General features: G+C 66.7%; 3 protein-coding genes across 10 annotated transcripts; 2 read left to right on the top strand and 1 right to left on the bottom strand.

Moving 5' to 3' along the window:
• Positions 1–1,233: 1,233 nt before the first annotated feature.
• Positions 1,234–13,114, top strand: SLC43A3 (solute carrier family 43 member 3). Of its 6 annotated transcripts, XR_005106477.1 has the most exons (16): positions 2,481–2,500; positions 4,240–4,455; positions 4,830–4,959; positions 5,486–5,532; positions 5,622–5,698; positions 5,800–5,892; positions 6,100–6,239; positions 6,678–6,784; positions 7,160–7,321; positions 7,402–7,515; positions 7,690–7,876; positions 8,346–8,469; positions 9,050–9,149; positions 11,927–12,060; positions 12,576–12,687; positions 12,921–13,114. XR_005106477.1 is itself a non-coding variant. In XM_037402069.1 (14 exons), exons 3-14 carry the CDS (start codon positions 4,269–4,271, stop codon positions 8,934–8,936), a joined length of 1,524 nt encoding a protein of 507 aa, XP_037257966.1. In that variant the 5' UTR covers positions 1,239–1,316; positions 2,385–2,500; positions 4,240–4,268; the 3' UTR covers positions 8,937–9,026. The 6 variants fall into 6 exon arrangements, 4 of the variants coding, with proteins under 4 accessions (XP_037257964.1, XP_037257966.1, XP_037257963.1 ...); XR_005106478.1 differs by lacking the exon at positions 12,576–12,687; XM_037402069.1 differs by lacking the exons at positions 9,050–9,149; positions 11,927–12,060; positions 12,576–12,687; positions 12,921–13,114 and adding exons at positions 1,239–1,316; positions 8,781–9,026 and having other exon boundaries at positions 2,385–2,500.
• Positions 13,115–13,462: 348 nt separating this feature from the next.
• Positions 13,463–18,311, bottom strand: P2RX3 (purinergic receptor P2X 3). 2 transcript variants are annotated; one of them, XM_037402073.1, is made up of 12 exons: positions 17,942–18,311; positions 17,145–17,280; positions 16,982–17,053; positions 16,847–16,913; positions 16,677–16,770; positions 16,509–16,586; positions 16,283–16,424; positions 15,519–15,655; positions 15,350–15,443; positions 15,207–15,272; positions 14,863–14,940; positions 13,463–14,665 (listed from the first exon to the last, which is right to left on the bottom strand). In XM_037402073.1, the coding sequence occupies exons 1-12, from the start codon at positions 18,079–18,081 to the stop codon at positions 14,543–14,545; spliced, it is 1,227 nt and encodes a 408-aa protein (XP_037257970.1). In that variant the 5' UTR covers positions 18,082–18,311; the 3' UTR covers positions 13,463–14,542. The 2 variants fall into 2 exon arrangements, with proteins under 2 accessions (XP_037257970.1, XP_037257969.1); XM_037402072.1 differs by having other exon boundaries at positions 15,350–15,655.
• A 422-nt stretch (positions 18,312–18,733) lies between these two features.
• SSRP1 (structure specific recognition protein 1) lies at positions 18,734–26,886 on the top strand. 2 transcript variants are annotated; one of them, XM_037402071.1, is made up of 17 exons: positions 18,734–18,842; positions 19,332–19,514; positions 20,260–20,445; positions 20,708–20,813; positions 21,454–21,644; positions 21,732–21,962; positions 22,058–22,161; positions 22,295–22,423; positions 22,797–23,018; positions 23,113–23,185; positions 23,680–23,818; positions 23,959–24,004; positions 24,704–24,827; positions 25,300–25,470; positions 25,773–25,864; positions 26,075–26,255; positions 26,531–26,886. In XM_037402071.1, exons 2-17 carry the CDS (start codon positions 19,461–19,463, stop codon positions 26,597–26,599), a joined length of 2,118 nt encoding a protein of 705 aa, XP_037257968.1. In that variant the 5' UTR covers positions 18,734–18,842; positions 19,332–19,460; the 3' UTR covers positions 26,600–26,886. The 2 variants fall into 2 exon arrangements, with proteins under 2 accessions (XP_037257968.1, XP_037257967.1); XM_037402070.1 differs by having other exon boundaries at positions 26,075–26,267.
• The last annotated feature ends 532 nt before the right edge of the window (positions 26,887–27,418 follow it).

Here is a 27,418-nt window from a genome sequence, read left to right as displayed (position 1 = left end):
GATGGACAGATGGGTGGGTGACAGACAGATGGATGGGTGATGGACAGACAGGTGGGTGATGGACAGACAGATGGCTGATGGGCAGGTGGATTGGTGATGGACACACAGGTGGGTGGCCAAGCAGACAAGCAGCTGGCTGGAGGGGTGGGACAGGAGGGCACAGGATGGGTGGCTGCAAGTACCAGTGGCAGATGGATGGGGCGGCCAGAGGACAGGGGAACGCACATGGCCTAGTTGGCCAAAGGGAGGGTGATGGCAGAGACAGGGGATGCCCCAGGTAGGGTGGCAGCAGGGGACCACAGGGCCAGACAGGCTGTGGGGCTGGTGCCGAGGACATTCAGGTGACAACATGGTCAGGGGAGGAGTGGCAGCAGGCACAAGTGGCCAGAGACAAGGCAGGGCCTGACAGAGCACAGGCAGGATGGCATGCTGGGGGTGGCATGGGGGGGCTGGCCAGGGGCTGGCTCTGCATGGCACAGCTGGGGTGGCCCAGGAGTGGCCCAAGGGTGACTCCAGGTTGGTGCAAAAGTGACCCAAGAGTCACCCAAGGGTGGCTCAAGGTCAGAATCAGAGAATCACAGGACACTTTAGATTGGAAAATATCTTCAAACCATCGAGTCAAACCACTGCCCCAGCGCTGCCAAGGCCACCACTGACCCGTGTCCCCCAGCACTGCACCCATGCCGTTTTGAAGCACCCCCAGGGACGGTGACTCCCCCCCGGGCAGCCTGCTGGGGTGCTGGACACCCTCTCATGAGGCCACTGCCCCTGCTGCCCCTTCACCAGCCTGCCCCGGTGTGACCGCTCCCCCTCGTCCTGTCCCTTGTGATCTGGGGGAAGGGGCCGAGCCCACCTCAGCGGGTGGTGGCCCAAGGGGAGCCCAGGGGTGACTCAAGGTGACCCCAGGGTGGCCCCGGGGCGGCTGCAGCTGGGGACACTTCAGGGACACCAGCCAAGGAGGTGGCCCTCCCGGAGGTGGGGACGGGCCACACCGGGGGTGGCAGGGGGTCGTTCACCCACGAGGGGCACGGGGGGCCCCGTGGGGGGGGCAGCGGCACGCCGTCAGGAGGCTCTCGGCCGGGACAGCCCCGCCGGGGCGGACCCACGGAGCGACCCCCGGGGCTGCTCCACCGGGGCCGCCTCCCCCCCCCGCCCCCCGCCGCGCCCGGGAGGCGGGGCTGGGCCGGGCCGCTCCGCTCCGCTCCGCTCCGCCCGCTGCCGGGGAGGGGCGGGCAGCACCGGCGGCACCGGGCCCCGCCGGGCCCCACCGGGCCGGGCCGGCAGCTGCGGGGGGGCCGCCCGCGCACCGGGCCGCGGTGAGCAGCACCCGGGGGGGCGGCGGGAGGAGCCGCGGGGGAGCGCGGGGGCCCGGATGGTCCCGGGCCGTGGGGATGGGAGGGGGATCTGGGGGCCGTGGGGATGGGAAGGGGGGCTGGGGGCCGTGAGCTGGGGGCTGTGGGGGCCGTAGGGGCCGTGGGGCTGGGGTGGGAGGAGCTGGGGCCCGTGGGGATGGGATGGGGCAGCTGGGGTCTATGAGCTGGGGGGCCATGGGGGTTGGGGGCCATAAGCGGGAGAGCCATGGGGCTGTGAGGCCGGGGGCCATGGGGCTGTGGGGACCATGGAGGCTGGGGGGCTGGGAGTGGGGTGGGCGTGTGGATTGAGGTGGTGGGGTGGCCATGGAGCTGGGGGCCATGAGCTGTGGGGCTCTGGGGGCTGTGGGGGCTGCGGTCCATGGGGGCTGTGGGCCGTGAGCTGGGGGGCTGTGGGGGCTGTGGGCCGTGGGGGTCACAGGGCTGGGGACCATGAGCTGGGGGGCTGAGTGCACGTGATGGGGGCTGATGGGGGGGGGGTTGGGGTATGTGTGGCAGGCCTGGCCATGGAGCTGTGTGGGCCCCGGGACCGTGGGGCAGGGCTGTGCCCAGGGGGATGCCCCCTGCCCCCTGCTTGTCCCTCTGCCCCTGTGTGTCCCACACTCACCCCCAGCACCCTAGGGCCTTGCCCTGGTGCCACCACAGCATGGGGCGGGCTATGAGCGCTGGCACAGATCTGCCCTATGGCTGCCCACCCCCAGGGGCACGTGTATCCCCCCTGCCACACGTGTCCCCCCACCACACGTGCACGGGCAAAGTCCCCACAGCCAGGGCTGCCGCCGCCGCCTGCCTGCCCCACACCACTGCCCCTACCCCTGCTCTGTGGGGCGCTGGCAATGCTCACCGCAAGGGCACCTCACGCTCTGCAGCAGGGGTGCTGCACACCCTGGTGACCCACAGGGCACCCCCAGCCCAGCCCCATAGCAGCTTCTGGAGAAGCCACGAGCTGGCTGCCTGGGGACTGGGCAGTCCCCGCAGGGAAGAACCGGCCTTTGTTACAATTAATAATTACAGTGAAAGAGGCTGGAGGAGCTGGAGCGAGGCCCAAGCGGGCAGGACGCCCTTGCTGCTAGGGGGACTGGGCGGGGGGGCGTCCCCTGTCCCCACCTGCACCTCTGTCACAGTTCAGGGTGAGCTGGGGGGACACGGCAGGGCCAATGTGGCTGGAGGGACTGGAGTCACCGGTGCCAAGGGCCCCGAACCTCCTGCTCCCCCATAGGGGGCTCACCAGTATGGCTGGGGCACACCGGTACGGCTTGGGGAGACCAGCATGGCTGGGGCTTCCCAGTACGGTTGAGTGGCAACTGATACCCATGACTGGGTGTCTTGGGGCACCTGTGGCAGTGACACCCATCACTGGGTGTCTCAGGGTGCCACAGGCAGTGACACTCGTGACGTGGCACCTTGGGGTGCCCGTGGCAGCTGCTTGCCGTGCAGTGGGGTGCCACAGCAGCGCCGGGAGGGTGATGTCCCCTGGCTCCCCACCGGCCCCCGCGGGGCGGCTAAAGATAGCACAGCCCCCCCCCGGCCCGGCGGGTCGGCACCACCTGCCCCCGGTGCCCGGTTAATCTTTAGCCGCTCGGCTGCTGTAATGAGGCCTCATTAGCGGCCATTACACCGGCTGCAGCTGCACAGGCCTTGGGACGGTGACACGGGGACACGGTGACTGGGGGCCTGGCGTGGCGGGTGCAGAAAGTGGGTGGGTGAGTGGGGTGGGGGGATGCAGGTGAGGGGGATGTGGCGCTGGTGGCACCTGGCTGACAGGGACGTGGCGTCAGTGGCACCTGGCTGGGGGTCGCACCCGTGACACTGAGGGACGGGAGGTCCCAGTGGGTGGGCAGGGACAGACAAGGTGTCCCCTGGCCATGATGGCCCCCCAGGAGGGTGGTGGGCCACCAGCAGTGTGCCAGCGTCCCCAGGGTGGCGATGGAGTCCTTGGTGGAGGGGAAGAGTGTCCCCAGAGAACATGTCACGGTCACCAGCAGCATGCCAGGGTCCCCAGGGCAGGGGGACACAGCGTCCCAAGGATGTGCTGGTGTCCCCCAAGGGACGCGTGGGTGTCCCTGTCAGCGTGCTGGGGCCCCCGGGGGGGTGTGTCGGTGTCTGCAAGGGGTGTGTCGACGTGCCCGGCAGCGTGCCAGTGTCCCCAGGGAGCAGGCCAGGCTCCCAGGGCGGGTGCCAGGGCCCCTGCCGTGGCGTGCCAGGTTCCCAGCGGCCGTGCCAGGTGCCCGGGGGTGCCGGTGTACCCCCAGCGCACGCAGCTGGGTGCCTGGCGGCATGCCGGTGCCGCGGAGCTGTGCCAGGCCTGCCCCGGGAAGCAGCCGGTCCCCGGGACGGGCTGGTGCGGGGCGATAGGGAGCCTCGTGGGGGGGGTCCCGGCGCGGCGGGGACACCGAGCTGCTATCAGGTGCCAGCAGCCCCGGGGGGGGCCCGTGGGTGCTCCTGGGAGATTAGTGGGGGGGCTGTGCCGGTGGGGGTGTGCGCGGTGCCGGTGTGCGACCCGGGCACCCTGTGCCAGGGTCCAAACTCCGCGGCGGTGGTGGCGACGGCGGGAGGGCCCGGCCTTGTGCAGGTGGGTGGGGGCGCGTGCCTGGGCGCAGGGGGTGCCAGCACACGTGCATGCGTGTGAGCGTGTGTGTGCAAAGCCCCGGCCGCCAGCAGGGTCCTTGCCTGTGCCCCGGCGTGCACAGGGGACCGGTGCCAGCGGCCGGGGACAAGGGGCAGAGCTGGGACCGTGGTGGCCTTTGCCCAGTGGCCATGTGCCCCCACGTGCTGCCAAGCCCCGCGTGCTGGACGCTGGCTGGGTGTGTGGGGGTGTCAGCGCGTGGGTGCCAGGATGGGTGTGACACCCCGGTCTGTCACCCTCCAGGTGCAGCACGGATCCCCCAGGCCGGTGACATGGCGGGGGGGGGCGCGGGGCTGGCCAAGCGCCTGGGGACCCTCCTCTCAGGGCTGCTGGAGTGCGGGGTCTTCTGCGGTGTCATCTTCGGCTGGGCCTCCCTCGTCTTTGTCCTCAAGGATCTGAACTACTTCAGGGACCTATGCCAGCCCACCAACACCAGCCACAACCAGACCTCACAGACTGGTAGGGTCTCTGGCCACCGCTGTCCCTGTGGTGGCCCTGGCCCCGCTGTCACCCTGCCTTGTGTCCCCCAACTGCTTGTGTCCCGGGGTACCAGTGGCTCATGTCTGTGTGGTGCCGGTGGCCTGAAGTGGCATGTGTCCTCCCTGCCCGGTGCCCAGTGGTGTCCCATGTCCCCACTGTCCTGGTGCCTCAGGTGCCTGTTTTTCCTGTCCACTGTAGCACCTCATGTCCCTGCTGTCCCCACTGTCCTGATGCCTTGTGCTGTCCCATGTCCGCGCTGTCCCTGTCCCCATGTCCCGCTGTCCCCACATCCCTGTTGTCCGCATGCCCGTGTCCCCACTGTCGCTGTGTCCCCGCTGACGGCCACCCCGCAGGCTGCGGCGAGCAGGATGAGCAGTTCTCCCTCGTCTTCACCATCGGCTCCTTCATGAACAACTTCATGACCTTCCCCATGGGCTTCATCTTTGACCGCTTTGGCACCGCCACCGCCCGCCTCATCGCCATGTGAGTGGGTGCGGGGGGCAGTGCTGGCAGGCAGGGCTGGGGCACCCGTGGGTGCCGGGGGGTCGAGGGGCTGTTTTTAGGGTGCTGGGAGGGGACGCTCTAGAGCGGGGTGGTTATCGGGGCAGCCAGGCAGGGTGGGGCAGGCAGGGCCCTGCCTGCGGGGGGAGCACCCATGTCAGCCCAGCGGGGGCACCCGTGCCAGCCCGGGGCGCTGGCTTTGGGGCACTGGAGGTGCACAGCCCACCCTGGCACCTCTCCCACAATGCCACCAACTGTCCCCAGTGTGTCCCATGCCCCCCCGTTGCCTGCAGCCCCCCATACACCTTCAGGTCTCCTCGCAGCACCCCTGTAACCACAGGGACCTCCTGCATCCCCTTGTCCCTTGGTCCCAGGGTGCCTAGTGGTGCTGGGAGCGCCATGAGATATTGGGGTGCTGGGTGCCGATGCAGAGCAGCGCCAGGGTGCAGGTGTGCCAGCTGCCCCTCAGGACCCCTCCCTACATATCACTTCTGTCTCCATGCCTCAGCACCCTCTACACCGGCGGGATCCTGCTCGTCGCCTTCTCCACCCCAGGTGAGACCCTATGGGCGTGAGGGGCCCCAGCCCCGGGGGAGGACCCGGCAGGGACCCCCCGTTGTCCCTGCTGACCCCTGCGTTCCCAGAGCTGGCGGTGCTGCTCTTCCCGGCCATGTCCATGCTGTCGGTGGGTGGCATCCTCCTCATTCTCACCAACATGCAGGTGAGTTTCCCCGGCACCCTGACCCCCCCCTTGGCTGGGGCACCCTGCCCGGTGCTGGGGGGGTCCTGACAGTGCCGGCGGGGGGTGTCTCTCCATGCCAGGTGGGCAACCTCTTTGGGAAGTACCGCTCCATCATCATCACCCTGTATAACGGGGCTTTTGACTCCTCGTCCGCCACCTTCCTCATTGTCAAGGTGGGCATGGGGTGGGGGGTGATGTGGCAGTGAGTGCCCGGGGTGGTGGTGCTGGATGTCCCCAGGGGCCCGCCATGGTCACTGCGGGGACAGCTGGGGACAGAGCTGGCACAGCTGGGTCACAGCTGGGACCACATGTGGGGACAGGGGGCTGGGATGGTGGCAGGTGGCCGACATGTCCTGGTGGCAGCCTGTCACTGTCCCCAGGTGCTGTATGGGCATGGGCTGTCCCTGAAAGCCATGTTCCTCTTCATGGCGGCCTGTAGCGCCTGGCACCTGCTGCGCACCCTCTTCCTCATGCCCTGCACCCGCATCCCATACCCGCTGCCCCCCGGCTACAACTACGGGTAGGGGCCCTGCCTGCGCCCCGCAGGGCCGGGGTGCCTGTCCTGTGGGTGGTGGGTCCCATCTTGTGGGTGGGTGGTGGGTCCCACCTCATGGGTGGGTGGTGGGTGTCCCCCCGTGGGTGCTGGTGGGTCCCATCTCGTGGGTGTTGCCAATGCCTGTCCCATGGGCGGTGGGTTCTGCTGGGTCCCATCCCATGGGTATCTGTGGGTCCCTCCCTTGTGGGTGCTGATGGGTTGCCCCCGTGGATGCTGGTGGGTGCCATCCCCATGGGTGCTGGCCATGCCTGTCCCGTGGGGGGTGGGTGCTGGTGGGTCCCATCCCATGGGTGTCAGTGGGTCCTGTCCCTGGGTGTTGGCAATGCTTGTCCCTTGGGTGGGGGCTTCCCCCCTTGTGGGTGGGGGTCCCATCCCGTGGGTGACGGGCGGGCGCTGCGGCAGGCTGCGGTGCCCGGGGCACTCCAAGTCGTACCGCACCTACGAGGAGAAGCGCCGGCCGGAGGTGGCCGGCCCCGAGGAGACCCCGCTGGAGGGCAGCGCCCCCCGAGGTGCGGGGGCGGGGCGGCTGATCTCGGGGGGCGGGGCCATGTTGGTGTCTGGCACGTGTGCGAGGTGGGCGTGGTCACCGGGGCGAACAGTGGGCGGGGGCTATGCAGATGAAGGGGGGCGAGGCCCGGGGAGTGGGCGTGACCGTGCAAATTTAGAGGGTGTGGCCTCCGGCTGGACGTGGCTACTTGTGGATGGTCGGGGTGTGGGCGTGGTTATGCAGATGAAGGAGGTGCGGCCCCAGGCGGTGCATGGGTGAGGTCGAGGGGTGGGCGTGGCCACGCAGGGGGGCGCGGGGGGTAGCGGGTGGGCCTGGGGGCGGGGCCCGATGGGGCGGGGCCGGGGGCCGTGCCCCACCCTGACGCCCTGGGGCGCAGGCGGCAGGGACCCCCCCGGGGTGTCCTTCAGGGCCTGCATATGCTCGAAGCTCTTCGCTTGGCACGTGGCCTGGCTCTCCGTCATGCAGCTGCGCCATTACCTCTTCATTGGTACCTTCAACCCCCTCCTCAATCACCTGGCCAGCGGAGACCGCCAACTGGGTAGGGCCCGGCTGCTGCGGTGGGGACAGGGGGACAATGTGGTGGGGTGCTGCCCCCGCCCTGACGTTGTCTCCCCGCAGTGAGCACCTACACCAACGCCTTCGCCTTCACCCAGCTCTGCGGGGTGCTCTGTGCCCCATGGAACGGCCTCATTCTTGACCGACACAAGCGGGGCAAGACCCCCCGCCCTGAGGGTAACCAGCCCCAGCACCCCCTGCCCCGGCCCCACGGGTCCCTGGGGTGCGTCCATGCCACCAACGTCCCCCCTGTGCCCTGGGGTCATGGCTGGGTACCACCGCTGCCATGACCAGATCCCGCGGTGCTTGGGGACGTGTGCCTTCCATGCCCTGACCTTGCTGTGCCCACAGGAGCCTTGGGCGCGCTGGCTGACCTGCGGGCCTCCGTGCTGTCACTGGTGGTGACAGTGGTGCAGTGTGTGCTCTTCTCCATCTGCGCGGCGGTGCCGGTGCTGCCTGTCCAGTTTGCCACCTTCGTGCTGCAGGTCCTCAGCCGCTCCTTCCTCTATGGGGGCAACGCCGCCTTCCTGGCCATTGCGTGAGTCCTGCGGCCACCGCTGCCCTGCTGGCGGGGCACGGGGCGGAGCGGTCAGGGTGGCAGTGGCAGGGGACAGGGCAGTGGGGTTACAGTGGTGGTGGCGGGAGTCAGTGTGGCAGGGAACTAGGCAGGGATGGCAGGGGATGGTAGCAGGGGACAGGGTGGTGGGGTCAGTGTGGCAGGGGGCAGGGCAGTGGGGTTAGGGTGGTTGGGTCAGGGTGGCAGGGGGTGGTGGCAGGGGACTGTGTGTGGGTGGTAGGGATTAGGGTTGAGGGAACAGGTTGGCAGGGGATGGTGGCAGGGTCATCATTGGGATGGCACGGGACAGTGGTAGGGCCAAGTGGGGTGGCAGGGGATGGTGGCAGTGTCAGGAGGTGGCAAGGGACAAGGTGGTGGTGGCAGGGTCATGGTGGGGACGGCGGGGCAGGGGTGTCAGGATGCAGCAGTGACACGGTGGCCGGCCGGGCAGGTTCCCCCCGCAGCACTTTGGGAAGCTGTACGGGCTGGCCATGGCACTGTCGGCGCTGGTGGCCCTGCTGCAGTACCCCTGCATTGCTCTCGTGCGCGGGCCGCTCCACGGGGACCCCTTCTATGTAAGTGTCTGCCCCATGGCTGCCCCATGGCCACCCCACAGCTGCCCCTGGGAGCAATGGGGTCCTGCCCCATGGGGGAATGCATCCTGCCCTGCGGAGGGATGGGGGTCCTGCCCCATGGGGGAACATGTCCTGCCCTGGGGAGGGATGGGGGTTGTGCCCCACAGCGGGATGGGGGTCCTGCCTCTTGGGGAATGGGGGTCTTGTGCCTAGCAGAGGGGAGCTGGGGGGAGGGCTGTGGGGCTGGCCCACAGACACTCTCTTGGGTGGGGCCAGTCTCCTGGCCCCATGCACTGACAGTACCCCCCCAGGTGAACTTGGGGCTCATCGCTGTGGTGCTGGTGGCCTTTGTCAGTCCCGTGGTGGTGGCCCGTGAGTGCCGGCGGCGAGCCAAGGAGCTGGGGGCTGCTGGCACCCCCCTCGCAGCACCCCCAGGCGCCGAGACCCCCACCGAGATGCCCCACTGAGCTCCACACACAGCACCCACACGCAGGGTGCTGTGCCAGTGGGATGGGGCGTGTTTGGGGTGGGGGGAATAAATATTGATGACCCCTCTGCTCACTGTGCTGTTCCATCCCAGCACCCCCAGCCACTAGGGCTTCTCCAGTGTCTGCTATGGGGTTGGGCACCCCACTCCCTCCCAGGACCCTCGGCACACAGGAACACAGCCTCTTAGCTGGGTAAGGGACAGGGGCTGCTGTGGGTCCTCAGGAACTGGGGGAGGCACGGCAGCATCCCTGGGTGCCCCCAGTACTGGCAGAGGAAGTGGGCAGCTGGAAGCAGAACTTGCCTCTCCAGAGCCCGTCCGGGCCCAGGGGCCAGTGTCAGAGCCTTGGGGTGGCCCAGTGCCCCCAGAGCCTGGGTGACGTGGCACGGTGGGTGGGGGTGTGGGTGCCCTCAGGGTGGGTGGTGCGGGTAATGAAGAGGCGGCAGGGCTGGGTGGGCACCCGCTTCCAGGGGCTGGCGTCCTCCCACTACAGCCCCTGCTGCACCCCCCACCCCCCCCCGCGCTGCCCCAGCACCTTCGCCCCCAAAAACCAGCCCCAGCACCCCATACCCAGCCCCTTGCCCTCCAGAAACAGCCCCACCACCTGGCACCCAATGCCCCATGCCCAGACCCTTGCCCCCAAAAACCAGCCCCAGACCCTTGCACCCCAAAACCAGCCCCAGCACCCAGCTCCTCGCCTCCCAAAACCAGCCCCAGCACCTGGCACCCAGCACCCCATTCCCAGTCCCTCACCCCCAAAACCAGCCCCAGCACCCAATATCCAGCCCTTCACCCCAAAAAAACAGCCCTGGCACCCAGCACCCTACACCCAAATCTAGACCCAGCCCTGCTGCTCACTCTCCCCGCTAGCCCCCAGCTGCAGCACCCCCTGGCCAGCCCAACACCAGCCCCAGCACCCCATAACCAGCACCCAGCCCCTCACCCTACCCCTGGTGACGGCCCCAATCCGGAGCATGCCATGGGTGTGGGTGCAGGGCAGGTTCAGCAGCTCCTGGTTGGCACCTGCCAGCACCCCATGCCCCCCTCACATGGGCGCCCATGTAGGTGTGGAGCTTGGTCACCACTGTGTAGCAGAAGGGGTGGTCCCCCTCGGCTGTACCCACAGGGACCCTCTGGGGTGGCAGGGGGCTGGCAGTGGGGGGCGTTCCTCTGCCACCTGCCACCCGCCCTGGAGCAGGGGCTGGGGGCACCAGCACCCTTGGGCACCCTGGGGAGACCCCATGTCCCCAGTGCCCCCCTGCCACAATCCCTGTGCCTTGTGCCCTGCTGCCACCCTAGTGTCGCTCCATCCTCCCCACGTCCCCTGCGCCACCCCTTGTCCCTCAGTGCCCCTCTGCCACCCCCAATGCCCCCCATGTCGCTGGTTCCCCACTGCCATGCCTGGGGTCACAAGGGTGGGGGCTGCAGGGGGGTGCGTGGGACACATGGGTGGGGGCTGTGGATATTTGGGGGAGGCAGGGCCCAGAGGTGGGGGCTGTGGGGCAGTTGGGTGCAGCAAGTCCTGGGGGGGCCACTGCGGGGCTGGGGTGCTGATACCATCTCCTGCCTTGCAGCGCTTGCCCAAGGGCCACTTCCTCCCCAACGGCTGCGGCCCCCAGGGTCCGGCCTGGCTGTTTTCCCACAGCCCCCCCGGCCTGACACCCCCAGGCACCCCCTGACCCAGCCCTGCAGAGCGCATGGCTTGACACCTCCCAGCCCCTCCCCTGACCCCCCCAGCACCCATCGCCATGCCCTGTGCACCCCCACAGCAGCACCCTCCCCTGGACCAAATGCACCCCGTGCTGTGGCCAGGCAGGGCGCCCCAGGGTCCCCCCATGTGCCCAGGGGCTGGTGAGTGGGGGCTGCAGTGGAGCTGGGGCCCAAGTGGCGCAAGGCTGCGGTCAGGGACACATGGCCCTGTCACCCTTATAAGTGTGACAGCGGGCAGAGCACCCCCAAGTCCCAGGTGAGGAGCAGGGATGGGGGCAGCAGGGTGGGCTCAGCTCCCAGCCGCAGGGGGGTGTCCCTGAGGCTGGCATGGGTGGCTTTGGGGTGCCACGGGGACATGGTGGGGGGTGAGGTGGCACAGGGTGCTTGGTGGACATGGGGGGTCTCAGAGATGACAGCGGGGAGCCAGGTACATGGGAGGTGCAGGGTCTGGGGGGTGATGGCAGGGGCAGAGGGGATGGGGCACGGGGCGGCACTGGAGATGGTGGAGGGACACTGGGGGCATGGTGGGGCAAAAGGGCAGGATGGAGGTGAGGGACATGGGGTGGCAGAGGGACACGGGGGACATGGAGTGGCATGAGAGTGCTGGGGTTGTGGGGGTGGCACTGGAGCTGTCATGAGGGTGCGGTGGCACTGGGAATGGCACTTGGGGTGGCAGAGGGACACTGAAGCATGGGGGGGTGGCACAGGGGATATGGGGAAGATAGGGTGACACTGGGGGTTGCAGCAGGGCACAAGGCACATGGGGGTGGCAGAGGGGCACTGGGTTGACTGCGGTCATGGCCCCTCTCAAGGGTACTGAGGGTGCTGGTGCCCCCAGCCCCACCATGCTGCCCTGCCTGCTCCTCACCCTGGCCCTGCTGAGCTCGGCCTCTGCCCGCCACCCTGGTAAGTGCCCGCTAGGCTGCCCACCCCACGGGGACACCGTGGGGACACCCCTTGTGCCCCCTCGACCCCTCTGCTGGGGCTGATGCCTGCTGGTGTCCCCAGCTGGTGCCAGCCCCAAGGTAGGACTGGTGGTGCCAGGGCAGGACACCCAGTGCCCATTGGAGAGTGAGACACGGGTGCTCCATGTCCCCAACACGCTGGGTGCCATCAGCTGCCGCTATGTCTTTGTTGTACGCCACCAGGCCTTTGACAGCGCGCAGGCGGGCCAGGGATGGGTGGGGGGGTGGTTTGGGGTGGGGGGCACCGTGTGCCACCCTGGTGTCCCCGTAACTGGTGTGTGTCCCCCCACCGCAGCAAACCTGCATCCAGTGCTACAGAGGGAACCTGGCCTCCATCCACAGCCACCACAGCACCACCTGCAGAGGCAGGCACGGTGCCACATTGCTGGCACCTCGCAGCTCTGGATCGGGGCCATCACCCAGCGTCTGGTAAGGGACCCCCCACACCCACGGCCCACCCTGGCCTTGTGGCACCCTGCCTGGCCCCAGGGCACCAGCCCTGCCCTAGTATCCCCAGTGCCCATCCCTGGGTGCCCTAGCCCTGTCCTCAGTGCCCATCACTGGGTGTCCCAGCCCTGCCTCTGTCTCCACCCTGGGCATCCCAGCCCTGTCCCAGTGTCCCCAGCGCCCATCCCTAGGTGTCCCAGCCCTGTCCTCTGTCCCTTGTCCCCACCCTGGGTGTCCCAGCGCTGCCCCAGTGTCCCCAGTGCCCATCCTGGGTGCTCCAGCCCTGTCCCTAGTGCCCATCACTGGGTGTTCCAGCCCTGTTCTTTGTCCCCAGTGCCCACCCTGGCTGCCCCAACTCTGTCCCTAGTGCCCATCACTGGGCGTCCCAGCCCTGTCCCGGTGTCCCCAGTGCCCATCCCTGGGTGCTCCCAGCCTGCCCCCCGGGGTGCCCCATGGCCGGTGCCAGGGGTGCCCGCGGCCATGCCCCCCCCGCGCAGGCTGGCAAGCTGCACTACAGCTGGACAGATGGCAGCCCCTGGAACTACTCACAGTGGCGGTTCGGCCACCCGCGGTGCTTGGTCAGCCGCTGCACCACCCTCTCCTCCCAGGGTCAGTGGGGTGAGGGGCACGGGGGGCACCCAGGGCCTGGGGGGGCTGTGCTGGGAGCCTCTGCTCGTGGGTGTGTGGGGAGGGCGCACGGGGACCTCGTGGGGTAGGGGGCTGGGATGTGGCACTTTGTGGAGGCTGGTACCGGGGGGTGAGAGTCGGGTCCCTGGGGCAGGGCCTGGGGGTGCTGCTGGGTGCCGAGGCTGAACCCCCCCCTTCTCCCCCTCGCCCCACAGATGGGCTCTGGAGAAGTGTGAAATGCAATAAGAAGCTGCCCTACATCTGCAAGTACTGAGGGGCTCAGCCCCCCTGCCATGCTCCCCAGCCCTGGACCACCCCTGCTGCCACCCCGCCACTGGCCCTGTGGGGCGGGGGGGGGGGCTGCACCCCTCACCCTGGATCTCAGTAGACCATCAGCTTGCAGCACCTGTCCCTGTGCATGGGCTCTGGCTGGGGGTCTGTGTCCTGGGTGGCCCCTGGTGTGGGTGCTGGGGTGGTGGGAAGCCCCCTGGGTTGCACAGTGTGTGTGGAGGGGTTGGGGACAGGTGTGTCCCCTCCATTGTGCATGGCCCCTGTGTGGCGATGGGTGTCACAGGGCCCTCCCTCCCCAGGGGCTGTGGTGGCACCCTGCCACCAGGCCCATGCACACACCCCCCGCCCCCAGCAATCGGCTGCATCGTCCTGCCCTCCCCTTCCCCCACCCCTGCACCCCAGCCCACCCCCCCAGGTCCCCCCGTAACCCCCCTCCCCCCCCCCCCCCAGCCTGCAGACGGGTGGGTGCTGTGAGCCAAAGGTTTATTGGGGTGGGGGGTCCAGCTGGCTGGGAGTGGGGAGGTGCTGGGAGGGGTCACAGAAGTGGGGTGCACCGAGGGGGCTGAGCCCACGTGTCCCCAGCACCCATCTTCTGGGGAGGTGGGGCTCGCTTCTGGCACCCAACAGCACCCACTGCCCCGGGAAGCAGCACCCAGCCCAGACGCCCCCCCGAGCCCCCTTGGCCATAGATGTGGCAGCAGTGGGGACCAGGGGGATGTGGGGTGGCACCTGCTGAGGGGCACCTGGGGCACCTGGGCAGGGGCGGGGTAATGGGGCTGGGGCACCCTGGAACAGGGCTGGGACGCCTGGGGTGGGGCACTGGGGGTGCTGGGACAGGGCTGGGGCACGCAGGGGAGCACTGGGGACGGTGGGACAGGTCTGGGGCACCCAATGATGGACACTGGGGATGCTGGGACAGCACAGTAGGAGTGTGGCTGCAGGCAAAGGCCCCGATGCAGGTGAGGAGGCTGTGGCAGGGGGCCAGATTCCCACGGTGGCACTGGGTGCACAGGCACAGCAGGGTGATACCCGAGGGCTGTCCCCTGTCTGCACACCCTGAGCACCCCAGCCCCAGTGCCCACCTGGGTGGCCCCTGTGGGACGTCCCTGGAGCCCTGTGTCCTGCTGCCACCCCCAGTGTCACCCCATCCTCCCCACATCCCCTGTGTCATCCCCCAACATCCCCCATGTCCCTCTGCCATCCCTGAGGCCACCACTTGTCCCGCACCCCCATCCTGCCCCTCTAACCCTTCATGCCCCCGCTGTCCCTCTGCTACCCCAGTGCCACCCGGTGCCTGGTCCCCTCTGCCCCTGCTGCCACCGCCATGGCCCCAACATTGTCCCCACTGCCACCTCTGTCCCATGGCCACCAGCCTCACTCCCGCCGTCCCACGTCCCCTGTGCCTGGTCCCACCGACAGCCTGGGAAAGGGGGTGCCAGCCGTGGGGGGGCTGGAGGGGAGCACGGTGGGGCCCCCTCCGGCCGGGTGCAGACAGGGGTGCCCTGCAGTGGGGGGCAGGTGGGGGGCTGCCCCACAGCGCCCAGGGCTAGAGGCCGAGGGAGAAGGCCCCTGAGTCGGTGGACTGCTTGTCCCGGCTGCAGAGCCCCAGTGCCCCAGGGGGACACTCCGTGGGGCTGGTGGGGGCCATGGGCACACCGGCTGCTGGCACCTGTGGGGCAGTGGATGGCCACCGGCTTAGTTCCTGCCCCACAGCCAGGGCACCTGCGGGGGGACTCGGGGGCGGTGCTTGCACGTGCCCCCCACCGGTCAGCCCCATACATCCCCCCGAGGGGCCTCATCCAACACCCTCACGGAGGGGAACCTGCTGCCCCCCAGCCCCACGGCAGCCCCGGCCCCACGGCTGACCTCCTCGAACTTGCGGGCCTTGTAGTGCTCGGCTCCCTTCAGGAAGTTGAGCAGGATGATATCGCACAGCACCGTGCCCTGGGGGGGTCTGCGTTGGCGTGGGGGGGCCCACACAGTGGGACACCCCCCTGACACCCCCACAGCCCCCGCAGAGCCAGGCAGCTGTCACCCCGGGGCTTTGCTGTGTCCCCGTGCCCCACGGGCTGTGGGGTTTTCCCCTACCCCCCTCCCAGTCACCATGGGGCACCGCCGCCCCCCCTGCCCCACTGCTGCGGGGTGCGCGGGGCCCCCCAGCCCCCCGGGAGGTGCCGCCACAGGAGGGGCTGGGAACAGCCACCACTCACCACGCTGATGGAGGTGAAAGCTGCCACCGTGTTGATGAGGGTGGGGATGATACCAAACTTCCCAGCCTGCGGGTGCAGAGACCCCTGTCACGGGGAGGCGTCCCCCCACCGTGGCCCCCACGGGGGCTGTGCCCCACACGTACATTGCCGTACACCAGGACGTCAAAGCGGATGCCGAAGGCCTTGGTGAGCGTGCGGCGCTCGGTGCCATCCTGCCAGCGGTAGTACCGGGCGTGCCTGCGCGGGACAGGGGGCTGTGCTGGGCTGCGCATGCGTGTCACACGTGTCCCCATGCAGTGGCGTGTGCTGTACCTGAAGTTGTAGCCGGTGGCAGGGGCCGGGGGGCGGGCGAGGCCATCCAGGCGGGTGAAGGAGTAGCGGGGCAGGCAGTGCTCCCAGGCACGGTCCAGGTCGCACACCCACCCGATCTTGATGCCCAGCACTCCCCCCTGCCCCCGCCGGCAGGTGAGCCACATGCTGCGGCCCCCTGGCCCCATGTCCCCACATCCCTGTGCCCTCTATCCCATGTCCCCATGTCCCTGCGTCCCTGTGCCCTGTATCGATGGCCCCATGGCCCACATCCCCATGTCCCATGTCCCCTGTCTCACATCCCTGTGTCGCCATGTCCCCAAATCCCATGTCTCAGGTCCCCACGTCCCACAGTCCTGTGCCTCCACATCCCACATCCCCGTGTCCCCATGACCCACATCTCCCATCCCCACGCCCCATGCCTCTGTGTCCCCATGGCCCATGGCCCTGCACCCCCACATCTCCCATCCCCATGCTCCACATCTCACATTCCCATGTCCCCCCATCCCACATCTCACATCCCTGCATCCCCACGCCCCGTGACTCTGTCCCCATGTCCCCTTGTCCTCACACAGCACATCCCCATGTCCCCATGTTCCACATATCACATCCCCACATCCCGTGCCTCTCTGTGTCCCCATGTCCCACATCCCTGTGTCCTCAAGGTCCATGTCCCGTGTCCCTGTGCCCCCACATCCCACGCCCCCTGCCTCAGATCCCCGTGCCCCCACAGCCCGCCTGCCATGTCCCCGTGTCCCCCGGCTCACGGTGGCGGCCAGCGTGGGGAAGTCCTGCCCGGCGAGGCGCACCACGTCCCCCAGCCGCAGGATGGGGCAGAGGGGCTGCCGCTCGGGGTGGAACCGGCACCGTCCCAGCTGCCCCCCACTGCCGGGAGGCGGCAGGTTGGCCCTGGGGAGAACACAGCCATCAGCCACCTGGGCCAGGGGGACACACGGCCCCCATGCCTGTCGCTATGTCCCCGCCGCCACTCACTTCTCAAAACCAAAGAGTGGGAAGCGGATGCTGTTCTTGATGAAGAGGGTGAAGTTTTCGGCCTCCAGCATGACGGGTCTAGGGAAACAGGGGGTGTCTATGGGGACACGGAGGGGGGGCATGGACACCTGCCAGCCCCAGCACCGCTGTACCCCACGTCACACTCACACATCCACGGTGTCCACCTCAGGCGGGCACCAGCCCCGGATCTCACAGGTGTGCAGGGTCCGGTTGTAGGGGACGCAGCGCCCCGTGAGCAGTCCTGCCGGCCCCCCCGTCAGTGTGGGGAGCAGGCAGGGCCCCCGGCCCCCCCGGCCCCCCCCGGCCCCCCCCCTCACCGCTGCCTGTGGCGGGGTTCTTGCCCCGGCAGTCATGGTCGGCCGTGCAGCGGTACTCGGCTTCGCTCTGCAGGGGAGCCGTGAGAGGAGGGGGTGCACCCCAGCGTGCCCCCCCCGCCCCCCCCAGCCCCATACCTCTGGGCAGATGCCCTGCACCTGGTTCTCCGTCAGGATCTGCTTGGTGACCACCACGAACACCGAGGTGCCCTGGGAGGGGGGCATCCCCATCACCCTCTGCTCGCTTCCAAGGGGGAAACTGAGGCGGGGCGGGGGAGGGGGTGGGGCGGCACCCCCGAACCTGGTGGGGGGTGACGTAGTCGGCCGTGTCCAGCACCCGACCGGCATAGCGCCCGATGCCCTTGACCTTGGTCACCACCGAAGACTCGATGACAGTGTCCCGCACCTGGTAGGCTTTCTCATGGAGGAACACCCAGCTGGGACAACACCCGCAGAGGGTGACGGTGGGGACGGCCACCCCCATAGCACCTGCCTGTGCCTCCCTTGCCACCCCCAGCTGCTGGAGCTCTGTGGCACCCGGGGCTGCCAGCACGTGTGGCTGCCAGTCCTCTGACAGGTGCTTGTCACCTGCTGATGGCTGCTGTCACCCCCCCAGGGAGCACCCGGGGGCAGAGACCCCACTCTGTCACCTGCTGTGGCCGTGCTGCTGCTCCCGCCCCCCTTGTGTCACCCACACCGACACTGTCCCCTCCCTGTCACCTGCACCAGGATGCTCTGCTGGCTGTCCCCCTTGCATCACCCGCACCAACACCCCCCTGTCACCTGCACCGGCATGCTCTCCTGGCCTCTCCCATCGTGTCACTCATGCTGGCACACCTGACATTCCTGGCACTGACACACTTGTCACCCTCTCACCTGTCCCTCCTCCGCCCTATCACCCATGCTGTCACCCACCCTGTCACCCGTGCTGACACCCCCTGCCCCCCCCACCCCAGCTGTCCCTTCACTGTCCCCCCACTGCCACAAATCATCACCCCCCTCCCCTTGTCACCCCGCGGGTGTCACTGGCAGCAGCCCCCTGCCCCCCGGGTGCCACCCGCCTGTCACCACCGCATGCGGCCCTGCCGGGGGTCTCACCCCACGAAGTAAGCGAGGATGAGGAGCTGCACGCCGCGGTTGATGGCCCCCACCACCCAGCTCTTCACCACCACCGACTTGGTGGTCTCGTAGGAGAAGAAACTGGTCACCCAGCGGGTGCCGGGGCGCGGAGCCGGCATGGGCAGGGCGGGGCAGGGCAGGCAGGGCACAGGCAGGGCAGGGCACAGGCAGGGCACAGGCAGGCAGGCAGGGCAGGGCAGAGGCAGGCAGGGCAGGGCAGGGCAGAGGCAGCGGTACCGGCGGCGAGGGATGGTGCAGGCAGGGCGGGGGCAGGCAGGGGCACCGGCAGCGAGGGGTGCTATGGGCAGGACAGGGCTGGGAGGCAGGGCACAGGCAGCGGTACCGGCAGGGCACAGGCAGCGAGGGCTGGTGCGGGCAGGGCGGGCGCCGGGCGGGGGGCGGAGGCACGGCTCGGGGGAGGCGGGGAGGGGCGGTGCCGGGTGCCCTCCTCGCCGTGCCGGTGGCGGGGGAGCCCCGTGTCGGGGGGCGCAGCGGGGTCCCAGGTCCCCGGGGGGCCTTTGGGGGTGCCCCGTCTCGGGGGGCCGGGGCGCCCCCGCCCCCTGGGTGCCCCCAGCCCGGGGGTCCCGGTTGCGAGCCAGAGGCTTCCCGCCGCTCTACGGTGCCCAGCGAGGCAGCGCGGCCGGTGGGGGCCCGGGGGAGCAGCTGATGCAGCCCCACCCCACTCGCCACCTCCTCTGTAGCGGGTGCGGGGCGCCGCGTACTCTCTAGCCGTAGTCCTCCCGGCGCTCTATGGTCCTGTCCGCGCCGTTGCCGCGCGGTCCTCCGGCGCCCAGAGCGGCCCCTCTCTATGGCGGAAGTGAGGCCGAGTTCCGCCGGCGGTGGCGGCGGCGGCGGCGGCGGGAGGGAGGCTCCGCGTGAGGTTCGTGTTGCGCAGGCGGGAAAAGTGGCGGCGGTGCGGAGGGGGCCGGGCCCGGCGGGGCCGCACCGGGGCGGGGGGGCGGGGGCTGGGCCCCGGTGGGGGGAGGATGAGGTCGGGGGGTTGGGGACTGGGAGCAGCGGGGAGGGGATTTGGGGTGCGGGGGGAGGGGCGCACTGGGGAGGGGAAGGGCAGGGCTGGAGGGACCGCGGGCGGGGGGCGCAAGGGGAGGCCCGGGGCCGAGGCAGAGCTGGGGGAGGGGGAGCGCGGGGCCGGGGGCGGCCGGGGCGCCCCCCGCGCGTGGGTCACGTGCCACCCCGAGGGGCAGCGTTGGGGGGCGAGGAGAGCGGCCCGGGGGGGCCGGCGTGGCCTTTCGGGGCTGCGGCGCGGCCGTGCGTGCAGAGCCTGGCCCGGCGGGAGGCCCAGGAGCCATCTTCCCCCCGCAGCCGCTTCGCTGAGCTCTGCTCACCCTCCTCCTCCTTGCCCCCACAGCTGCTCTGTCCTCGTCCCCACCTGCCGCTGGCCCGGGGCATGCCAGGCTGGGGCGGGAGCTGAACGACTCGCTGCGCTCGGCCTCCTTCCCCTCCCGCAGCCCAGGTGCTGCCACCTGCCCCGGCCGCCATGGCTGACACGCTGGAGTTCAACGAGATCTACCAGGAGGTGAAGGGGTCCATGGTGAGTGAGCTGGGGTGGGGGGACAGTCCCTGGGGAGACCTGCCTGGGCCCTGGTGGGTGGCACGTGGTGTTGTGACCTGCTCTTGCAGCCAAAATGCTGCAGGGCGCTCCCCCTGCCCCAGCATGTCTTGCGCTGCCTCGTCCTGGCAGAGGATGTTTTGCTGATCTCGCCTGGAAGCAGGGAGCGGAGGTGCCTCGTTTCCGGGGCTGAAGCATTTTGGAGCATCAACAGGGGCTTTTAAGTGCCAGCCTGTTGTGGAACGAGCGAGGTTGCGGTTGGGAATGTTTCCAGGAGGAGGGAGAAGGGATGCCAGCTGTGGGCGTCCACCCTAGCTACTGCAGGAGGGTTCTGTGCTGGCCATCAGCTTGTTCTGGTGCAGGGAGCGGGTCATGGGGCGGGGGGTGGTGGTTTGCAGTGGTGTGGAGTGTTTCTGGGTCACCTGTAACCCTCTGGCTTTTGGGACATTGTCCCCAAAAGCCCAAGGGAGCTACAGAAACATAGCGGCACTGAGGGTGCTGGCGACAGTCTTGTGGCCACTTGAATCCTGGATCCGGGTGGCAGGGAGTGCATGAGGACTAAAGCCGGCGGGCAGTTGGGAAGGTTGCCTGGTTTTGTCTGGAGGGGATGCACAGCCGCCTGTTGTGCCCAGCAGTTCCCAGCTCCAGAGCCTGTCGGTGTTGTCGGGCTGTTCCCCTGCATGCAGGGCGGGCTGCCCCCACCTCACACCTGCCTCTCTCCCGCCAGAATGACGGGCGGCTGCGGCTGAGCCGCCAGGGCGTGATTTTCAAGAACAGCAAGACGGGGAAGGTGGACAACATCCAGGCCTCAGAGCTGGCCGAGGGCGTGTGGCGGCGTGTGGCACTGGGTCACGGCCTCAAGCTGCTCACCAAGAACGGCCATGTCTACAAATATGATGGTTTCCGGGAATCGGTGAGTCCCCTGGTCCCTGTGTACCTGTCCTGTTCTTGTCCCTGGCTGGCATCTATTCAGTTGCTGGATTTTGCTTGTCCTGTGTCAAGCTGCACTCCCTGGAAGTCTGACGGCACTGACCACCCCCCGGGAACAGTGCTGACCCCCATTTTTTTTGCCACTTCCCTTGCACTGGGGAGGCCGTGTCCTGGTTACGGGCTCAGGGCAGCGCGTGTATGTGGTGGTGTCTGATGGATGTTCCCTCCTTCTTGCTGTTGTCCAGGAGTTCGATAAGCTCTCGGATTTCTTCAAGGCCCACTATTGCCTGGAGCTGGCGGAGAAGGATCTGTGTGTGAAGGGCTGGAATTGGGGGACAGTGAGGTTTGGAGGTGAGTTGTTGTAATGCCATTGCTGAGGGAAGGGAACAGCTGCAGCAGGTGCAGCCCGAGGCAGGGGAGCTGGGATAGTTTCCCACCAGCATGGCTGTTCCTGCAGCACCCGGCTGGTCCCTTGAGCAACATCCTGCTTTCTAGTGGCATTCTTGGGGATGGTGGGGACGTTAGCCATCCCAGGAAAGCAGAAGATACCTGCAGGCCTCAAATCCAGGGGAAGGTTTTGCAGGCAGGGAACACTTAGAAAAAGAAGGGTTGGCATGGGAGTTGCCAACATCTGTCCAAGCCTGCTGGTTCGTGAAGGAGCCAGGGGAGCTGGTGAATGCTCCCCCCTGATCTGAGTCCAGGGGAACATGGGAACAGACGGTTCCCTTCAGTTCACTTCTGATCAGTGTCTGTCTCCCGGGGCTGTAACCAGAAGGAGAAAGCCTGCAGATTTGGGAGGGAGCATGGGAATGGAGGCAGGGGGGAGGAGAGGTGTTGCTGGATTTTGTGAGAAGACCAAGGCTGTTCCTAGAGATGGGATCTAGGAGGACCCCATGGGTCTGCCTTGCAGTGGGGACCTTACCCGTGCCCCATGGCGTGGTGGTTCCGATCCTGCTGTGACGGGCTGCGTCTCCCCTCCTGCCTGCTGTAGGGCAGTTGCTCTCCTTTGACATCGGGGAGCAGCCGGTGTTCGAGATCCCCCTCAGCAACGTCTCCCAGTGCACAACGGGCAAGAATGAGGTGACACTGGAGTTCCACCAGAATGATGATGCTGAGGTCTCGCTCATGGAGGTTCGCTTCTACGTGCCGCCCACCCAGGAGGATGGCGTGGACCCTGTGGAGGTGAGAGGCTGGCCACGGGGACAGCAGGTCGGGTGGGGGTGGGGTAGCTGGGTACTCTCAACTGGTCATAACTCTCTTCCCTTGCAGGCCTTCGCTCAGAACGTCCTCTCCAAGGCGGATGTGATCCAGGCCACCGGCGATGCCATCTGCATCTTCCGGGAGCTGCAGTGTCTGACGCCTCGTGGGCGATATGACATCCGTATCTACCCCACCTTCCTGCATCTTCACGGCAAGACCTTCGACTACAAGATTCCCTACACAACTGTGCTGCGCCTGTTCCTGCTTCCGCATAAGGACCAGCGGCAGATGTTCTTTGTGGTGAGGAGGGAACGCGGGGCCTTCCCTCCCCCAGGGAAGGGTGACAAGTGATGGCTTCAGGGGATTTCAGGTCTTCACCTCCTCTTCTCTTTTAGATCAGCCTGGACCCCCCGATAAAGCAAGGCCAGACCCGCTACCACTTCCTTATCCTGCTCTTCTCCAAGGATGAGGACATCTCCCTGACCCTCAACATGAATGAGTGAGTTCCTCTCCTGCAAGGCCACTGCCTTGCGCCCCTCCCTGGATATGGGGGGCTTCGGGGAGCTGCGAGGGAGGTAACAAAACCTCATGGGTTCCCGTTCTCACCATTGCCCTCTCTTTCGGCTGTGCAGGGAGGAGGTGGAGAAACGCTTCGAGGGGCGGCTCACCAAGAACATGTCGGGCTCCCTCTACGAGATGGTCAGCCGGGTCATGAAGGCGCTGGTGAATCGCAAGATCACTGTCCCCGGCAACTTCCAGGGGTGAGGCGTGCTGCTGCCAGCCAAGGGGGCTGTGGATGGCGGAATGTGGGATCTTCCTGCTGCAGGAAGGGGCACGGAGATGGGGAGAGATGCAAAGCCTGCCTTGCCTGCCCTAGGACAGAAGAAGCTGTTGCTTTGGTAGCCTGAGGCCAGCTGTTTGAGATCCCTCCCCAACTTTGGCAGCAGGACTGGCCCCTCTCTTTATTGTTCCTGTGGCCAGGGAAATAGGGCTCTTTGGGATTTGTGGCTTGTGCTGGGGGAGCAGTTGCCAGGCTCCTCTGGGCTGCTGACGTCCTCTGTCTGACTGCGGGAGTGGGCACAGGGAGGGCGTTTGCTCCCCGTGGGTGTAAGATGGCTATGTTTGCCCTCACAGACACTCCGGAGCCCAGTGCATCACCTGCTCCTACAAGGCCAGCTCAGGGCTTCTGTACCCGCTGGAGCGTGGCTTCATCTATGTGCACAAGCCGCCCGTGCACATCCGCTTTGACGAGATCTCCTTCGTCAACTTTGCCCGTGGGACCACCACCACCCGCTCCTTCGACTTTGAGATCGAGACCAAGCAGGGCACGCAGTACACCTTCAGCAGCATAGAGAGGTGGGCAGGGGGCGTGGGGTGTGGGGTGAGCTGCTCTCAGTGCTGCTGGCACCCTGGCTGCCGCCAATACCTGACCCCCCTGCCTGTCCTGCAGGGAGGAGTATGGGAAGCTATTTGACTTTGTCAACGCCAAGAAGCTAAACATCAAGAACCGAGGCCTCAAGGAGGTACCTGCTGAGCAGGGCTGGTTCCCTGCGCCCCGCTGGAACCACTGCCCACCAGCTGGGGTGGGGAGAGGGTGGGGGGGGGCTGTTTTCTCTGCAAAATTTTGCTGCTTTCCCCCCCTTTTTTTTTTTCACCTCTCTTTTCTCTCCTTGCCCTTGTAGAGGAAAAAGGTCCGTGCGATATCCCTTCCTCTTTCTCCTCTTCCTCCTCCTGGTGCAGGTTTCCTCTGCATGGCTGTGGTGGTCCCCGACTAAACCCAGTAACTCCAGCATGACTTATGAGAGGACCCCCCCCCTAACCCAGATAACTCTTCTGCCCCTCTCTCCAGAGCCCTGATCGGTAGAAGGAGGGGACGTGGCAGGCCTCCCGTCCTCCCCACCCTGTGCATGCGACTGGGGCCTGCCCAGGAGCATGCCAGGAGTTGCAGTTTCCAGAAGTGGGGTGTGTGCAAGTGTGGGGAGCACAGGACGCAGCCCTCACGCTGTCTCTCCTGCAGGGCATGAAGCAGAGCTACGACGAATATGCCGACTCTGACGAGGACCAGCACGATGCCTACTTGGAGAGAATGAAGGAGGAGGGCAAGATCCGGGAGGAGAACGCCAATGACAGCAGTGACGGCTCTGGGGAGGAGACAGGTGAAGGCTGAGGCCTGGTGGGTGTGAGGGCCTGCCGGAGGGGACTGTCTTTGGTGATCAGGCTTCCTCACCCCATCTCTGGTGAAGTCTTGTCCATCCTTGCCTTGCTATAAGCTGACCCCTATGCTCTCTCCTTCCAGATGAGTCCTTCAACCCTGGTGAGGAGGATGATGATGTGGCTGAAGAGTGAGTAGAGACTGGGCAGGTGTCTGTCTAGCAGGGGGCTTTTGGAAGGCGCTGTTTGAGGGTGTCACGTGGGGCTGCATGAGCACTGGGGAATGTTCCAGGCACAGCCGGTATTGCTTTATAAATCCCTGGTCTTAAAAATCTTGAGAAGTAAGTGCAGTTCTGGGCTTGCTCAATTATAATGACATTATACAAATTGGAAAGGTTAGAGAAGGGCGGCTGGGGGGATCAGATGGCGCCTGGATGAGGCCTTGGCTGTTCAGGCTAGAAAAGAGAACAGCGGGAGGAGGATGGGATGCAGCTCCGTGAAATCCTGAGTTGGGGGAGCAGGTGGGTGGGAATTGCAGTCTCCGCAGCAGCGTGAAGAGCCACTGTGTGTGCTAGCGGGAGCTGGGTTGAGCCCAATGGGAGGAGGTGGATCTTGGTGGAGTTGAGCTGCGTGGTGGTGTGAGTGCCTAAAATTTACAGGAAGTGAGAAAATGATGAGCCGTGTTCGTGGAAGGAGAATCCCCTGAGAGCTGTTAAGCACAAACAACAGCTTCAGCTCAGGAAGTCTCAATTACGGGTTGCTGGAGGCTGGGAGAGTTTGGGGGCAAGTCTTGCTGCCTGCTTGTGGCTGCTCTCCCTCCCCCACCTCGTGCTTCATCTTTCTGGGGTGGGGGTCTTGAGCTGTCACTGAAGCCGAGCACCTCCATGCAGGTTTGACAGCAACGCCTCGGCCAGTTCCTCCAGTGGTGATGGTGACAGCGACCGGGATGAGAAGAAGCCGGCCAAGAAGGCCAAGATTGTCAAGGACCGCAAGCCCCGCAAGAAGCAGCTAGAGGTGAGATGTTGCTGCTGGTGGGGTTGTGGAGAGCAGGGAGTGTGAGTTGCTACTCGCTGTGGGGACACGCAGGTTGCAGCCCATCAGCTGCACTTCACCTCAACCCTCTGCCACAGCCTGATCTGGTGCTGTCACCTCGCTGCGCTCTGTCCCAGCTGGGTCAGTTTTCCAAGCCTGACTTGCTGCCTCCTGCAGATGAGTCCAGGTTGAGACTTCCAAAGGGCGTGTTGTGCCCCTGCGTGTGCCCTGGACAGTCCTTTTGGGTGTTGGGGAACTTGTCCCTAACAGCTTGCCCTTAGAGTTTGCATGGGTGTCACCTGACAACCTGTCTCACCTGAATGGCGTAACTGAGTTACTGGTGGGATGGAGAAGAGCGGAGACCCGGCCCCTCATCTTGGGGCAGCCCTGAGTCTTCAGCAAGTGGTGCCGTTTGAAGCTTTGACGCTTGTTCTCTCCGCTCCCTGCCTTCTAGAGCAAGAAAGGGAAAGACTCCAATGCTCCCAAGCGGCCTATGTCAGCTTACATGCTTTGGCTGAATGCCAACCGGGAGAAGATCAAGTCAGAGCATCCTGGCATCAGCATCACAGACTTGTCCAAGAAGGCTGGGGAGCTCTGGAAAGCCATGTCCAAGGAGAAGAAGGAGGTGAGGGATGGGGCGTCTGGATTGCTTTGCTGGCGGGGAGAGCTGAGGCTGGGCGAGGAGGCTGGACAGGAGGGGCCCTGGCAGGCTCTTGCTTGTTCTCAGGAACCTGGCGCTCTGTAGGCGGGAGGGGAGTGTGGCAGTGGGGAGGTGATGGCTTTGGGCTGGTGGGTGAGTGTTGGCTTGATCCAGGGTGGTGAGGGACATGGCGGGAGCGTGGGCGTGGTGTGGCTGGGGACGGTGGTGGGCTCTGGTGGTGCAGGAGGAGGAGAGAAGGCCCCGCTAACCTTGTGCCCTTGCTGCAGGAATGGGACCGCAAGGCGGAAGATGCCAGGAGGGAGTACGAGAAGGCCATGAAGGAGTACAGCGGGGGCAGCAAGTCAGAGAGCTCCAAGACGTGAGTGTGCTGAGCAGAGAGGGCTGGCAGGGGTTGCCGGGGCTTGGCCCCTCTGAACTGGGGCTGTTCCACAGCTGTCACGCTGCCTGAGCCTCTCCAGGGCTGGGGGCAGTGTGAAGAGTGTCCACAGCTCTGTGGCGCCAGAGAGGGGGGCTGGTGGGGTCAGCAGGGTAATGCCTCTCCTCTCCCACCCTCCCAACACATGCGCAGGGAGCGGTCTAAAAAGAAGAAGAAGAAGCAGGAGAAGCAGATGAAGGGGAAAGTGGAGAAGAAAGGCGCCGCCTCCAAGTCTTTGTCCTCCAAGTCATCTGCCAAGAGTATGAACGAGAGCTTCAAGAGCAAGGAATTTGTCTCCAGTGATGAAAGCTCTTCTGCAGAGAGCAAGAAGGAGGTAAGGGTCTTGGTAAGGCTCTCCCGGCTCCTCTCCCCCAGGTACGCTCCATTTCTCTCTTGTGGACGTGGGCTGCTTGTCCTGTCCCTGCAGGGGCCGGGACCCTCTGGTACCTCTTGTCTGTGGTGGTGTGGGCAGCCTGTCTGTGTGCTACACGTGTCCCCAAGTCACTGCTGCCACCCTGTCCCTGCTGTGGGGTGTGGGAGAGGTCGGGGAACAGGAGCTGCTGCCCTGACCTTGTCCCAGGCTGCCCTGACTTTGTCCCCTGCCCGCAGGACTCTGAGGAGGAGGGGGTCGCCAGCCCACCCCCCAGCTCGGAGGAATCTGCGTCAGGCTCGGATTAGCCCTGTCCCGGCTGGCTCCAGGCTGGATCCCAGATCGGCGAGAGGACGGCTGGGCCGGCCCCGCGGCAGCCACCTGGGCCTTGGGCTCTCGAGCCGGTGGTCATGTCCCCCCGCAGCGGTGGTCATGTCCCCCCGCAGCGGGTGCAGCGCCCCCGGCCCCCCGCCCCTGCCCTCAGTGCCTGGCCGGGGATCGAGGCCCCGGGGAGGAGGGAGGCCCTGAGGGGCTGGGTCCCACCTCAGCGCAGTTTTGCATCAGTTTGTGTTTTTTGAATACTCTGGTTCCTTTCCTTTTTTCTTTCCTTGTGGTTTGGTGGGGGGTTTTTTTTGGGGTGGGGGGTGGTTTGGTTTTTTTTTTTTTTTTTTTTTTTTTTTGTATTTTGGGTCTGTTCACATGGCAACTTGGATTGAATAAAAAAAAAAACCCACCGAGGGCGTCTTTGTGGATGCAGAGCCGGGGTGGGCACAGGGCTGTCCTTCCCGTTCCTGCCCCCGCGTTCCTGGCTCCCCGCCTTGAGCCGGTGCCAGTGCCCGAGCTCAGCCCCCCCACACCTCCCCGGCCATTACCGGGCTGCCGCGGCGGGGGGAACCGGCGGAGTGAGGGGGTCCGATTAGCGCCGCTTGCCTGGCCTGGCCGCGGGCGACCTTGCCTCTCAGTGGCAGCCCCCCCTGTCCGCTGCGCACCACCCCCTCACCCCCGCTCCGCCTCGGTTCCCGGTGCCGGCCCCGCGTGGGGCGCGCAGGGCCTGCTGGCACCGGCGGGCACCCCCGGCCCTGGCGGCGGCGGCAGCGGTGCTGGAAGACGCTCTAGCGCCCTCTCGA

This window comes from Falco rusticolus, chromosome 10, assembly GCF_015220075.1.
Source record: "Falco rusticolus isolate bFalRus1 chromosome 10, bFalRus1.pri, whole genome shotgun sequence".
Taxonomy (NCBI): domain Eukaryota; kingdom Metazoa; phylum Chordata; class Aves; order Falconiformes; family Falconidae; genus Falco; species Falco rusticolus.
The sequence above is the reverse complement of the archived record's forward strand: the minus strand, read 5'-3'. Positions and strand labels throughout refer to the sequence as shown.